This window comes from Oncorhynchus keta, chromosome 37 (assembly GCF_023373465.1).
Source record: "Oncorhynchus keta strain PuntledgeMale-10-30-2019 chromosome 37, Oket_V2, whole genome shotgun sequence".
In the NCBI taxonomy this organism is placed as follows: Eukaryota; Metazoa; Chordata; class Actinopteri; order Salmoniformes; family Salmonidae; genus Oncorhynchus; species Oncorhynchus keta.
Genome location: NC_068457.1, coordinates 1116931 through 1133072, shown reverse-complemented (window position 1 = coordinate 1133072; position 16142 = coordinate 1116931). Strand labels below are relative to the sequence as shown.

At 41.7% G+C, this 16142-nt stretch overlaps 1 protein-coding gene across 1 annotated transcript in view; it reads left to right on the top strand.

Annotated features, from left to right (window-relative positions):
• unm_sa1614 (un-named sa1614) overlaps positions 1-16142 on the top strand; it is a 114368-nt gene that overhangs the window by 27216 nt on the left and 71010 nt on the right. The window contains exons 11-18 of the mRNA XM_035754802.2: positions 69-138; positions 1724-1811; positions 8351-8399; positions 9652-9815; positions 11489-11622; positions 12032-12123; positions 13275-13461; positions 13864-13949. Coding sequence (XP_035610695.1) covers positions 69-138; positions 1724-1811; positions 8351-8399; positions 9652-9815; positions 11489-11622; positions 12032-12123; positions 13275-13461; positions 13864-13949 — 870 coding nt within the window. The remainder of the gene's footprint in view (positions 1-68; positions 139-1723; positions 1812-8350; positions 8400-9651; positions 9816-11488; positions 11623-12031; positions 12124-13274; positions 13462-13863; positions 13950-16142) is intronic.

The window sequence follows — 16142 nt, the reverse complement described above, 5'->3', positions numbered from 1 at the left end:
TACATCACAGTACCTCAGTCAGATTGTAGGCTGAAAAAATTTTCACTCTTGGTATTTGTTCCGTGCAGGTTGAGAAAGATGTGGCAGAAGAGGAATTGCACTGTGCAGAACTGCTACCTAACTATTGCACATGGAACTGTGAGTTCAGTGTTGTGGATTATCTTCTGACCCCAATTGATGATAACCTGGTACTAAATAGTGCCTGGTGGGGCTTTTTTAATGAATCAAACGTGATAGGTTATTACTATGTGATTACCATGTTATCTTTTAGTAAATACCTGCTGTTTTCTGTACCCTAAAATAAAGTGTAACTTTAATGCTTAAAGTGCAACTGACAGCATTTTAGCAACATTAAATATGATACAAATCTGTTCATATACACCACCAGGAAGAATATGACAATTTTGTTTTTGTTGCATTTTCTGACAAGCAAACAAGCTGTTTGCGACAAGGGCCTGCCATCATTCTCTTTGAACTGGACTATGTGTTTACAGGCAGTTGCAACATCCTGGCTGTGTAGCCACCGTAAAACGATACAAGGAGAAAAAGTTAGTCAGTCACTCACCCACTCCTCCAATGACATGACGTCCTCTTAGCAGCTAGCTAAACTCAGCAAAAAATAAACATCCATTTTTCAGGACCCTGTCTGTCACATATAATTCGGAAAAATCCAAATAGCTTCACAGATCTTCATTGTAAAGGGTTTAAACACGGTTTCCCATGCTTCTTCAATGAACCATAAACAGTTAATGAACATGCACATGTGGAACGGTAATTAAGACACTAACAGCTTAGACTGTAGGCAATTAAGGTCACAGTTATGAAAACTTAGGACACTAAAGAGGCCTTTCTACGGACTTTGAAAAACACCAAAAGAAAGATGCCCAGGGTCCCTGCTCACCTGCGTAAACGTGCCTTAGGCATGCCTGAAGGAGGCATGAGGACTGCAAATGTGGCCTCACGCCTGAGACAGGACGGACAGCTGATCGTCCTCACAGTGGCAGACCGCGTGTAACAACACCTGCACAGGATCGGTACATCCAAACATCACACCTGCGGGACAGGTACAGGATGGCAACAACAACTGCCCGAGTTACACCATTTGCTGCAATCTGGCAAATGGTGTCACCATAATCAAGAAATGGCAGGAAAGTCGACTGTTCAATTCGTCTTCCTGCTATTTAGGGAGATGCGAGATCTATTTCTTAAAAAGAAGCCCACTTTAAATCTTAGCTTTTTAACTTGCTCATCTGTATATCCTTCAAAATGTGGGCCGCGGCCCGCCCCTTGCCCTTTCCTGCTCTTATGGTGTTCACAATTTCCAGCCATGAAACAGCATTTGAATGTCATTGAAAGCAGTGTTTTTTTCACTGTTGGTCACTTTAATTGCTGAAAATAATGATAAACCCCATGTTTAATCATTACCATGTTCTATTAGAGAATGGTGTCTTGCACTTCTGTCAAAGCAAAACAGAATTGACAAAGAGAGAGCGAGATGATACTAAAGAGACCTTGGTGAGAGAGAGCAGTGCGAGAACTCGAGAACATGTATTTAGTCTTGCTTGCATTAAGTACACATTTTAAACCAATTAGAGCTTTTTCTGTAAGGTAAAGTCAGATTTCAGCTTTAACATAGCTTGGTCATCAGTTGGGGCAATGGCATACATTATTGTCATCTGCAGGAGGGACTTCCCTGGGAGTAACCATGCTATCCTTTCCTCAGCCCAACAAACCACCAGCCAAACTCAACCTGCTCACGTGCCAAGTCAAGCCCAGTCTGGAGGACAAGAAGTGCTTTGACCTCATTTCTCGTAAGTCAGCCTCCCTAACCAGGATTGAAAATATACGTACAATTTAACTTTACGGTCTAATTTGCATCTGAAATTTGTTCTCCTCTGTTCGTCTAACAACCAAAATTCAATAAAATGTTTTAGTCCAAATAATTTGGAAACATCGCTCTTTGAAATAATCATGCCTGTCAACCATGGCCTATGTTCATTATGAGTTCAGGTCATAATTATTGCGTATGCCGTATAAAACACACACACACACATGTTGTCATGCAGACTTTGCTATGTTCCTGGTAGCCTCGGATAAAAACATTGATGTATACACGGACACAGTGACTGAGTTCATCAGGAAGTGTATAAGGGATGTGGTTCCCACTGTGACTATTAAAACCTACCCAAACCAGAAACCGTGGATAGATGGCAGCATTGGCGCTAAACTGAAAGCGCAAACCACCTCATTTAACCACGGCCTGGTGACTGGGAATATGGTTGAATAAAAACAGTGTAGTTATTCCCTCCGTAAGGCACACAGGCAAGACATCAGTTCAGAGAGTTGCAGTGGAGTCGCGACATTGCACTGCACACTGCCCTATTCCACCTTGACAAGAGGAATGCCTGTGTAAGAATGCTGTTCATTGACTATAGCTCAGCCTTCAACACAATAGTGTTGATGCTCGGGGGCCCTGGTCATGAACCCCGCCCTGTGCAACTGGGTTCTGAACTTCCTGACTGGCAGACCCTAGCTGGTGAAGATAGGATACAACACCTCCACTTCACTGATCCTCAAAACAGGGGCCCCACAAGGGTTCGTAGTCAGCCCCCTCCTGTACTCCCTGTTCACCCATGACTGCGTGGACACGAGAGATGAAACGTTATGAAAATTTCATATCACGATTATAGTGACCAAAAGTATCACGGTTATCAGTATTATCGCGGTACGGTATTGTTAAAATGTGCTGGAAGTGATCAAAAAGTACTGAAACTCACACTGAAATCATTTCACCAAGTTTTATATTGAAAACCAACAAACAACAAATACAATTAGCAGCACTATGCACTTTGTGTGCATAAACATTAAAATAATAACATTAACATTAAAGATGAAACCATGTGGCCATGAGAGGTAAAAGTTTCCCTAGTGCAGGTCTAAATGAACACAACCTTAAGTAAGCAACAAATACAATTAGCAGCACTCACTTTGTAGTGAGGCACGGCAACCTTCATCAGCCTCAGAAAGCCAGGCCTCTCAACAATTTGAAATGGCATCATGTCCTTTGCAATGTAATATGAAATGAGTGCAGTGAGGTCCTGAGCATTTTTTGGCGCGGGTGCATAAACAGCCTACCTATTTTAAATGCTTGCTCAAGTGTCTGTGTCACAACTGTAGAGGAGGGACCAGTAGCATCACTGGGTTTGCCTTCTGCACTCCCACTCTGTAAACAAGGGAATAGCAAATGTAGTATTATTATTACTATTATTAGTGTTACATTATAATTATTATTCACTTAGACTGTGTGTACCTTCTGCGTTGCATTTTTATATATCCAATGACCCCATACACAATTTACATAAATACAAAAGAGTCTTAAGACAGTGATAGTAATTGCATTGAGCCCAACAATTGACATAAATGCAGGAGTCTTGCATAGGAGTCTTGCATAGGAGTCTTGCATAGGAGTCTTGCATAGGAGTCTTGCCTTGCCTCCCATAGCCCCCCACTGAAGAAAAAACAAACAAAAAAAGTTTTTTATTCCATTCCCCACCCCCAACAACCAACAAGGAAAAGACCGAAGAAAACAGCAAACATCAATGCAATTTTTTTTAAACAAAATAATACATTTAAAACAAAGGACATCAAAGACAACTGAAATCATAACAGCAATTCCAACTGTATATGTTTGTGTGCATGTCTGGCGCTATTACATGTGTGTATGTGTTTATTTGAATGAGAGTGTGTGTGTATATGCATGTGTACAAACACCTGCAAGGCATTAGCCTCAGGCAAACCGGGCATTAGTTGTAAAAACACTGCCACTTAGTGTCATTCAAATGTACTTTTATTGTGTTTTATTTAGACTTTTTTCCCCTTTTATCTTTTGATCATCCATTCTCTCTCTCTCACACAGCAACTCCACTCCCACTTGTCTCCAATTCCACATACCTTCCCTCAGCCCATCCCATCTATCTCTGCTGGCCACCCACTTTGTGTTTCTACGCAACACATCTTTCAACTATGCTGTGATGTTTAACGTACAATTTCAATTTATCTAATCGAATAGAATCTACAGATTGTGTGTTGAAAATAAATACTTTTACTAAGAGTATTAGTATATTAGTAATTGACTGACCCGGTCTCTCCAGATCTCCTAACAGTACTATTTCTAGGGTCAATTTTAGATCCATGCTATGCATTTTCAACCAATCCTGAACCTGAGACCAAAAACAGGCTACCTGAGTGCAATACCAAAATAAATGGTCTATTGATTCTGTATCCTTACAACAAAATCTGCAGAGCTTCGATGATTTTATGCCCCAAATATTCAACATCTTTTTGGTGGCAAGAATTCTATATAATAATTTGAGCTGAAAAGCACAAAGTCTTGCTGTTGTTTTATATATCAACTCATACACCCTGTACCATGGAATCGGTACATAAAAAATCTCTTCCCAGATTTGCAATCTGTATGGCACAGTTGTCAACATCCTGGTCCTCAAATGAAACTGGTATACTTTCCTATTTATGCTATTTTTATTCCTCTGCCAGTTTTGATCCTTTATTTTGGGAAGACAGACCAGTTCACTGCCTCCTCCCGCTGCCACCCGCCTCCTCCATTTTTGGGACAATAATGTAATCAATTGGTTGTACTCTTGGATTTAGCAGACCTTCCTGTACAATTTTGATAACTCCGTGAAAGTCATAACTCTACCATTACAATTTACAATATAATGTAAGAACAAAATGCCCTTTTCACACATCTTTCCCATAAATACAGGTATTTTATCAACCAGCACATTTGGTAACCCTGCAGACAGGGTTACCATCTCCGATTAACGTTCCCTCTCTACTAATGTAAAACCCAAAACGCGACCACACTTCAGATTTGGTCCTCTACGAATGCTGAAAAATCTCCCGAGCGCTGTCACTGCCTTCCTCCATGCTTTCACACAAAACAAAACCCACATTGCATGCTGCGCCGGCGTCAGACTGTTGCTAACTTTGGTTGATGCTGGACAGTATTCACCATGGCTTTTTCAAACCGTGGTAATCAAACACGGGTTTTAATGGTAATAAAAATTTGAAACGGTAATACTAATCGTCAGGAATTTTACTGTGGATAATCGTGAAACTGGGAACCGTTTCATCCCCAGTGGTCACGCGCCTCCAACTCAATCATCAAGTTTGCAGACAACACAACCAAAGGAGGCCTGATTACCAACAATGACGAGACAGCCTACAGGGAGAAGGTGAGGGCCCTGGGAGAGTGGTGCCGGGAAAATAACCTCTCACTCAGTCTGCAAAACAAAGAAGCTGATCGTGAAGTTCAGGAAACAGCAGAGGGAGCACCACGCCCCTATCCACGGGACCACAGTGGAGAAGGTGGAAAGCTTCAAGTTCCTTGGCATACACATCACTGATGAGGGCCCTGGTGGAGTGGTTTGAATTTTTTTTTTTTTTTTATTAACAAATCAATACAGGAAGTACATGTGGAACAAGTATAAATAAATAATATACAAAGGACAATTGGGCTAGGGGGTACAACATCACATTATACAGGGACCTTAAGGGAGATGCATAGAAAAATAAGTGTAACAGCTTATTTGTTAGTAGAGTATTTAATTGTCTTAAGCCTTGGTGGAGTGGTGCCAGGAACATAACCTCTCTCTCTACGTCAACAAAACGAAGGAGCGGAGCGTGGACTTCAGGAAGAAGCAGAGGGAGCATGCCCCTATACACATGCAGTAGAGAATTTGGAAAGCTTCAAGTTCCCCAGTGTACAAATCACTGAAAACTGTAATATCTTGTGTTACTTTTTATTATATGTATTTTTTTACTTTTGTTTTATATAGTAAATATTTTCTTAACTCTATTTCTTGAACTGCATTGTTGGTCAAGGGCTTGTATAAGTAAGCATTTCACTTTCAATTCAACACGTGACAAATCAAATTTGATTTATCTTAAATGGTCCACCCACACAGATAGTGTGGTGAAGGCGCAACAGTGCCTCTTCAACCTCAGGAGGCTGAAGAAATTTGGCTTGTCCCCTATGACCTTCACAAACAGGCTGTATTACCACCTGGTACGGCAATTGCACCAACCACAGGGATCTCCAGAGGATGGTGCGGTCTGCACAACACATCACCGGGGCATACCGCCTGCCCTCCAGGACACCTACAGCACCCGATATCACAGGAAGGCCAAAAATATCATCAAGGACATCAACCACCCGCGCAACGCCTGCACCCCGCTTTCATTCAGAAGCCTACGTCAGTACAAGTGCATCAAAGCTGGGACCGAGTGACCGAAAAAACACTTATTTTTCAAGGCCGTCAAACTGTTAAATAGCCATCACTAGCCGGCTACCACCCGGTTACTCAACCCTGCACCTTAGAGGCTGCTGCCCTATACACAGTTGAAGTCGGAGGTTTACATGCACCTTAGTCAAATACATTTCAACTCAGTTTTTCACAATTCCTGACATTTCTTCCTAGTAAAAATTCCCTGTCTTAGGTCAGTTAGGATCACCACTTTATTTTAACAATGTGAATGTCAGAATAATAGTAGAGAATTATTTATTTCAGCTTTTATTTATTTCATCACATTCCGAGTGGGTCAGAAGTTTACATACACTCAATTAGTATTTGATAGCTTTGCCTTTAAATAGTTTAACTTGGGTCAAATATTTCGGGTAGCAGTCCACAAGTTTCCCACAATAAGTTGGGTGAATTTTGGCCAATTCATCTGACAAAGCTGGTGTAACAGAGTCAGGTTTGTAGGCCTTCTTACTCGCACACGCTTTTTCAGTTCTGCCCACAACTGTTCTATAGGTTTGAGGTCAGGGCTTTGTGATGGCCACTCTAATACCTTGACTTTGTTTTCCTTAAGCCATTTTGCCACAACTTTGGAAGTATGCTTGGGGTCATTGTCCATTTGGAAGACCCATTTGCGACCAAGCTTTAACCTCCTGACTGATGTCCTGAGATGTTGCTTCAATATATCCACATAATTGTCCTCCCTCATGATGCCATCTATTTTGTGAAGTGCACCAGTTCCTCCTGCAACAAAGCACCCCCACAACATGATGCTGCCACTCCTATGCTTCATGGTTGGGATGGTGTTCTTCAGCTTGTAAGCCTCCCCCTTTTTCCTCCAAACGATGGTCATTATGGTCAAACAGTTCTATTTTAGTTTCATCAGACCAGAGGACATTTCTCCAAAAAGTGTCTTCTTCCTTGCTGAGAGGCCTTTCAGGTTATGTCGATATAGGACTTGTTTTATTGTGGATATAGATATGTTTGTACCGGTTTCCACCAGCATCTTCACAATGTCCTTTGCTGCTGTTCTGGGATTGATTTGCACTTTTCGCACCAAAGTACGTTCATCTCTAGGAGACAGAACGCGTGTCCTTCCTGAGCGGTATGATGGCTCCGTGGTCCCATGGTGTTTATACTTGGGTAATATTGTTTGTGCAGATGAATGTACCTTCAGGCATCTGGAAATTGCTCCCAATGATAAACCAGACTTGTGGAGGTCTACATTTCTTTTCTTCTGAGGTCTTTGCTGATCTCTTTTGATTTTCCCATGATGTCAAGCAAAGAGGCACTGAGTTTGAAGGTAGACCTTGAAATGCATCCACAGGTACACCTCCAATTGACTCAAATGATGTCAATTAGCCTATCAGAATCTTCTAAAGCCATGACATAATTTTCTGGAATTTTCCAGGCTGTTTAAAGGCACAGTCAACTATGTGTATGTAAACTTCTGACTCACTGGAATTGTGATTAAGTGATCTGTCTGTCAACAATTGTTGGAAAAATTACTTGTGTCATGCACAAAGTAGATGTCTTAACCGACTTGCCAAAACGATAGTTTGTTAACAAGAAATTTGTGGTGTGATTGAAAAACGAGTTTTAAGGACTCTAACCTAAGTGTTTGTAAACTTCCGACTTCATCTGTATGTAGACATGGAGTCACTGGCCACTTATATGATGGAACACGAGTCACTTTAATAATGTTTAGACACTGCTTAACTCATTTCATATGCATATACCGTTTTTCTATTCTACTGTATTTCAGTCAATGCCACTCCGACGTTGCTCATCCATAATATATATATATTTCTTAATTCTATTGTTTTACTTTTAGATTTGTGTATTGTTAGATATTACCGTACTTTTTGAGCTAGGAACTTAAGCATTTCACTACACCTGCAATAACTTCTGCTGAATATGTGTATGTGACTAATAAAATGTGATTTGATGAGCGCTCCTTTCATTTAAATGTGAAACATGTTCTTTGGATGCAGACTTTCTGATTTAACGTATTTTCTCTTGTGTTCTAGATAATCGCACATATCACTTTCTTGCTGATGATGAGCCAGTGTGTGTTGCGTGAGTAACCTTTTCTATAGCGGGGACAGGCAACTTCGTTGGGGGTGGGGGCCACAAAAAAATCTTAACTCATCGTAAAGGGCCGCTCGCTGGTCTTTTAAAAAAGAATGATCATTTTTACCCGTTTTTTTTTTCTCTCCCCAATTTCGTGGTATCCAATTGATAGTTACAGCCTTGTCTCATCGCTGCAGCTCCCGTATGAACTCGGGAGAGGCAAAGGTTGAGAGCCCTGCGTCCTCCGAAACACATCCCAACCAAGCCTCACTGCTTCTTTACACAATATGTTGGAGGAAACACCGTACACCTGGCGACGGTGTCAGTGTGCACTGCGCCTGGCCCGCCACAGGAGTCGCTAGTGGGCGATGGGACAAGGACATCCCTGCCGACAAACCCTCCCCTAACCCGGACGACGCTGGGCCAATTGTGCGCCGCCCCATGGGTCTCCCGGTCGTTGCCGGCTGCAACAGAGCCTGGACTCTAACACAAAATCTCTAGTGGCACAGCTAGCACTGGGATGCAGTGCCTTAGACCACTGCACCACTCAGGAGGCCCAGTTGCTCGTGGGTCTGCTCAAGTTGAGACCCCGACTGAGTTTCTTTTTTTGGGAGGGGGGGATTGACCTGAGGGCCTTCAAAAGGGGTGCAGCAGCATGCTGTTTGCCCATCCCTGCTCTATAGTGTTCACCTTTTCCAGCCATGAAACAGCATCTGAGTGTTATTGAAAGCAGCATTTATTTACTGTTAGGCTACACGTTGCTACTATATCTGTGTTGAAAACATTTAATCTCCGGTAAAGACATTCAACTTGTTTAGTGTAGTCTGTTTGTTACTCCACTCACTACTTGTAGCTGTGTAGGCCGTTTGTTTGTGTTGTTGGTATGGCTATCTTAATGTTCCAGTTGGTAGCTAGCTAGCGAGCACTCACTCACTCACGTGGCTGCTAGCACCATCATGAAAAGGTGCATGAGGGAAGCACTACAATATTACGTTTTTTGAAGTAGTGAGAATGCTCGGGAGCAGGCAGTGTTGAAAATTAATCTTTAGACATGTACTTTTCTTGATTGTAGTTTTGTAATGGACCAAAACAAGCAGATGACAAGGCAATTGTGTTTGTAAAAGTTTTTTTTTGCTGTGGGCCTAGGTAACCACAGGTTGTTTTCCTCACAGGCAGGCGGGCCATGACATTCTATCTAATACCGACTGAGACTATGGAATAGACCTTTTTTACTTTCCCTTTTCTTTTTATCGTGCAGGTGGATCTCAGTGCTGACCAACAGTAAGCAGAAAGCCCTTAACGTGGCTCTGGATGAGCGGAAGTCCAGTGAAGACAACAGTGTTGAGGACCTGACCAGAGCCATTACCGAGGATATCCGCCGCATGCCCGGCAACAACATGTGCTGTGACTGTGGGGCGCCAGGTCAGACCATGCCTACAGTGTGCTTCAGCCGGTTAGGGGTCAATTCTATTTCAAATCAGTCAATTGGGAAAGTAAACTGAAATTACAATTTCTCAAACAGAAGTTTACTTCCTGAATTGAATTGCAATTGACCCCAGCTCTGGTGTGCTGTCAGAGGAAGATTAGATTTGTCAGAGGAATTTGGTTCCCTGCAGTTAGGGCGCAGTGTATTTCTATTTGTTATGGATCCCCATTAGCTGCTGCCAAAGCAGCAAAATTAAGGCACTTTATACAATTTTAAAACATTTCACAACACATTGTGTGCCCTCAGGCCCCTACTCCACCACTACCACATATCTACAGTACTAAATCCATGTGTATGTATAGTGTGTATGTTATCGTGTGTGTGTGTGTATTCATGTGTCTGTGCTAATGTTTGTGTTGCTTCACAGTCCCCACTGTTCCATAAGGTGTTTTCTTTAAATCAGACTTTCACTTTCCACTTTCAGCCAAGAGAGATTGACATGCATATTATTAATATTACCTCTCTGTTGACATCCAAGAGCCAGCCGTGCTGCCCTTTTCTGAGCCAATTGCAATTTTCCTAAGTCCTTTTTTGTGGCACCTAACTACACGACTGAACAGTAGTCAAGGTGCAACAAAACTTGGGCCTGTAGGACCTGCCTTGTTGATAGTGTTGTTTATAAGGCAGAGCTTCGCTTTATTATTATAGAAAGACTTCTCCCTGTCTTAGCTACTACTGCATCAATATGTTTTGACCATAGCAGTTTAGTCATCTCAACTTGCTCAATTTCCACATTATTTATTACAAGATTTAGTTGAGGTTTAGGGTTTAGTGAGTGTTTTGTTCTAAATACAATGCTTTTAGTTTTAGAAATATTTAGGTCTAACTTATTCCTTGCCACCCACTCTGAAACTAACTGCAGCTCTTTGTTGAGTGTTGGTCATTTCAGTCCCTGTAGTAGCTGACGTGTATAGTGTTGAGTCATCCTCATACATAGAAACTCTGGCTTGGCTCAAAGTTAGTGGCATTTTGTTAGTAATAATTGAAAAAAACAATGGGCCTAAACAGTTACCCTGGGGATTTCCTGATTCTAACTGGATTATATTTGATAGGTTTCCATTCACATTATAGCAGGGGGTGTAAATCCATAACACAAGTTTTTCCAACAGCAGGCTATGATCAATAATGTCAAAATCTGCACTGAAGTCTAACAAGACATCACCCAAATCATTCTATCATCAATTTCTCTCAGCCAATCATCAGTCATTTGTTTAACTGCTGTGCTTGTTGAGTGTCCTCATGCAACACACACTGGTTTGTCCTGTTCCAGCATGATGGAATTCTTTTGTCAAGTTGTGTACAGTAAAATAGCATTGTATCTGGTCAAACACAAGTTTAATAAGATTGGTAAATGTGCATGGTGCAATGTGCACCTAGCTCTGTTGACCCTGCTTAAGAACTGACTGTTTGGATTGAAAATGTTGGTGTTTCTAAATGTTGCTTCATGGGCCTTTGCACCATGACCAGAAAAATACACCTTTTAGAAACACTAAAAATGGTTTCTCACAAGTGCTTGCATGCAACTGTCTTCCACAAGGCATAGTTTTGCAAATGACAAATCTTATAGTGCCGGCCTACTATAAACTATGTCCACTATGTCTCTCTTTAGACCCAACCTGGATCTCCACAAACCTGGGCATCCTGACATGTATCGAGTGCTCTGGGATACACAGAGAGATGGGCGTGCACTACTCCCGGATCAAGTCTCTTTCCCTGGACAAGCTGGGTACCTCCGAGCTAATGGTGAGTGCCTCTGAATCTTTAGTTGGACAAAACAACTATGAATGTTAAGAATACCACATGGAGGGTAAGAATAGGTAAATGGTGAATATGAAAAGTACTCTCAGAATAAACGGTTAGAATAGTTCCCCAACGGTGTTCATTACTCTCCTCAATTTGTGATGAGGTAGAATGTAACAATAGGGATTTAAACTCAATTAAATATGCAGCAGACATGGCATTAGTTGCATGATTTGAGGACAAATAAGTTAGTGATTTTAAAAAAATCTATTCAACAACTCAGTGATTCACCAACTGGGTCAGTGTCCTATATGCTTCATTGTTTGATGTGAAATCAGTTTTAGTAGTTGGTCAAGCTCCTCTCAACTTTATTGTGAATGGTTTTTCATAATTCCCCCCTTCTCTTTTTAAGCTGGCAAAGAACATGGGAAATTCAGGCTTCAATGAGATAGTGGAAGCCAATGTCATGAGTCCCTCACTGAAACCCACGGCAGAAAGTGACATGTGAGTGATGAGCAGGGCTGGAATTACTCCCCAGTCCTCAAACTGCAGCCAATCACCTACAGCTGTATGATTCCCTAGAACTGCTCAGCTTGCTATGGGAATTTAGAGATGGCTATATCAAAGTTAAGCCTAATCGTATTCCTCCGAACTCCTTTAAAAGATAACTCGTGGAGCATTTTATACATTACATTTTTATAAATACATTACGTTTTGGAGCATGCATTGAGATTTAATAGTGTGCTGTGTTGAAAAGCTCACTGCCGAAAATATATTCTAATTGTATTTTGATATTTACTATTTCAAACTATGAGAAAATAATTAAGATGGAACAGTGTGTTGTGATCACACAAAAATGGTTGACATGTCTGTGAACCCCTTATTAGTAAGGTCCTGTCTAGTGGTTACGGTGTGTAAGAAAAGCATAACTACAACCGTGTTATATATATATGCCATTTAGCAGACGCTTTTATCCAAAGCGACTTACAGTCATGTGTGCATACATTCTACGTATGGGTGGTCCCGGGAATCGAACCCACTACCCTGGCGTTACAAGCGCCATGCTCTACCAACTGAGCTACAGAAGGACCATGTTATATGTGGACATGCGCCATAAGCACAATCCATTTCCATTAAGCACAATCCGCTCCCACCCCCCCCCGACCCTGCTAGTCTTAACATTTTTGGCAAAATTATGAGTCACACACTGATGTTCAGTTCATGTTTGCATTAGTGAATGTACCCATGAACTGAAAATGTCATTCTTTAGTGCTTTTAAGAAATTGTAGTTTCAACAGGGGCTCCCGAGTGGCACAGCGGTCTAAGGCACTGCATCTCAGTGCCAGAGGCGTCACTAGAGACCCTGGTTCGATTCCAGGCTGTATCACAACCGGCCGTGATTAGCAATCCCATAGGGCGGCGCACAATTGGCCCAGCGTCCTTAGGGTTTGGCCGGGGTAGGCCGTGATTGTAAATAAGAATTTGTTCTTAACTGACTTGCCTAGATAAATAAAATATAAAAACAGATTTACTGTTTGTCTTAGATGTTGATCATAGTAGCCTCCAATTTACTTCTCATTGAAATATGGCTCTGATTTCCCAATTGCAATACCCATCTGTATCGTGTAATGAGTGCGTCCTCTCTGTATCATTAGGATGGTGCGTAAGGACTTCATCCTGTGTAAGTACATGGAGTGTCAGTTTGCCCAGCACAGCAGCAGTTCCTTTTCCACTTTGAGAAGGAATTTACAAGAGGCAGTGTGCAGCCGAGACATCTTCAGCCTGCTCCAGCTCTATGCCGTGAGACTGGACCTCAGCCAACCTCTGGCCAACCCGGTGCAGGTACACCCAATGACTAATCCAAACTCTAACCTCATAAACTTAGTACATAACACTGACCTCATACAGCCTTTAGCCAGCCCTGTGTAGGTGCATACTGTAAGTATACTTACACAATGACTAACCATCACCCTAGACAAAACCTTACTCCATACCCCTGTGCATGTAGACCCAGGCCCTGTCCAGAAACAACCCCTAAACCCTAGACACCTGTAGAGTTCTGAAAGTATTCGATAGGTTTACATATATGGTGATACCTACACCCTGTCCTCTGATAGGCTCGGTGGAATGTTAGCCATATTGCTTACGCCTATTCTTCCCTCTGTGTCGAGGGGATAGGGATTGGTTCTGGACAGGGCGCCAGACTCTTAACATAACCATAACTCAACCCTCCCATGTTTGTAGGAGAAAGGGGAAACTGCACTCCACCTGGCTGTCCTGCTGGCTGATAGGACCTCGCTTCACATTGTGGACTTTCTTGTTCACAACTGGTAAGTCATTTCATGCAGCATTAATAGAGATTTTTTATTTCAAGGGACAGTCAAGAAAGCTGTAATGCATGAAAAAATAAACTGAAGAATGCCATTAGTAATGTCCCTATATTCCTATAGCTCAAAGGGACAATCCCAACCAATGTGGCCCTTGCCCTTTGTTAATTTCTGAACTGTGCTCTGAACTCTTGCATGATGTTTGTTGTGGCTTTAAAGAGATTCTCTGGTACTTTTGTATACTTTGTAAACAGTAGTTCTGAAAGTAGCACCCACGAGCCAAAGGTGGCCCCCGAAAATTGCATCACATATGTGCTGATAAGTGCACCACGTCATTGCTCTCTCTCTCTCTCTTACACTCTCTTTCCACTGAACTGTTGGGCCCGCCCAGCAAACTCATTGGATAACGCTGGGCAGGTATCTTGATAGCTGCCACTCTTTATCCACATTATAGCAGGGGGTGTAAAGCCATAACGCATGTTTTCCCAGCAGCGGACTATGAATCGATAATGTCAAAAAGCTGCACTGAAGTCTAACAAGACAGCTCCAACAATCATTTTATCATCAATTTCTCTCAGCCGACCATTAGTCATTTGTGTAAGTGCTGTGCTTGTTGAGTGTCCTTCCCTATAAGTTTGCTGAAAGTCTGTTGTCAATTTGTTAACTGTGTAATAGCAGTGTATCTAATTGGTTGGCTATTTGAGCCAGTAAAGGTGGCTTTACTATTCTTGGATAGCCAAATGACTTTAGCTTTCCTCCAGGCCTGAGGGCGCACACTTTCTAGTAGGCTTACATTAAAAATGTGGCAATATTGTCTGCTATTATCCTCAGTAATTTTCCATCCAGATTGTCAGACCCCGGTGGCTGGTCATTGTTGATAGACAACCATCATTTTTTTTTACCTCTTCCACACGGTTTTTACGGAATTCAAAAGTATAATTCTTGTCTTTCATAATTTTGTCAGATATACTTGGATGTGTAGTGTCAACGTTTGTTGCCAAGTGGAATAATCAATTTCATAAAAGTGTCAAGTGCAGTATCTGGTTGCTCTTCATTACACACCACAGACCAGCAAATATTCTTTACATCATCAACATGTGAATCGCTACAAAACTTATTGTATGACCTCTTATACACTATATTAGGCCCAGGATTTGGAACTTTGGTTTTCCTAGATATGGCTATTATATTGTGATCACCATCCTATGGATTTGGATACTGCTTTAAAGGAGATTTCTGCAGCATTAGTAAAGATGTGATCAATACATGTTAATGATTTCATTCCTGTTTGTAACTACCCTGGGTAGGTTGACTGACAACCTGAACCATGTTGCAGCCGCTGGTTATTGTTTGAAGTTTTTTCTTGAGTGGACAGCTTGATGAGAGCCAGTCAATATTTAAATCACCCAGAAAATGTTATTCTCCGCTGACTACACATGCATTTCACACACATTATTCATATACTGACTGTTAGCACGTGGTGGTCTATAGCAGCTTCCCACAATAATGAGCTTAAGGTGAGGCAGATGAACCTGTAGTCATATTACTTCAACAATATTTCACATGCTTTACAGGAATGTGGTTGTGAATATAGACCGCAACATCGCCCCCGTTGGCATTTCCGTCTTTTCGGTAGATGTTATAACCATGTATTGCTACCACTGTATCATCAAAGGTATTATCTAAGTGAGTTTCAGAAATAGTCAGAATATGAACGTCACCTGTTTACAAGTAAGTTGTGGACTTCATGGACCTTGTTTATCAGGCTGCATATGTTAATATGAGCTATTTCTGTTGCACTTTTCTGGGTTGCTTGATATTTTTTTTAAGGCTTTTACTGGGAAGCTTATCAGAAGTAGACATGCTCATGTTACTTATATTGGAGCTGATAGTGCAGGGTGAGCTGCACACAGTGGTCTTCCTACTAGGGCACACCGCCTCAGTGCAACCCGTATACCTCTGGTTCATACGCTCATGATTTACTGCATACAATAGCTGTAGGATTAACATAGGTATTCAGGGCAATTAGAGGGACATAAATAAATGAAGTTACTTGCATTATATGGCAAAGCCCCTAGGATCATTTACATTTGATGCAGCATTATGACGACTCATTGTCACAATGGTAGGGATTAACTGAGCTGGCCATTGATAAGTCATGGTTTCAACGCTGCCTTGAAATGCGTGGACAGAGTC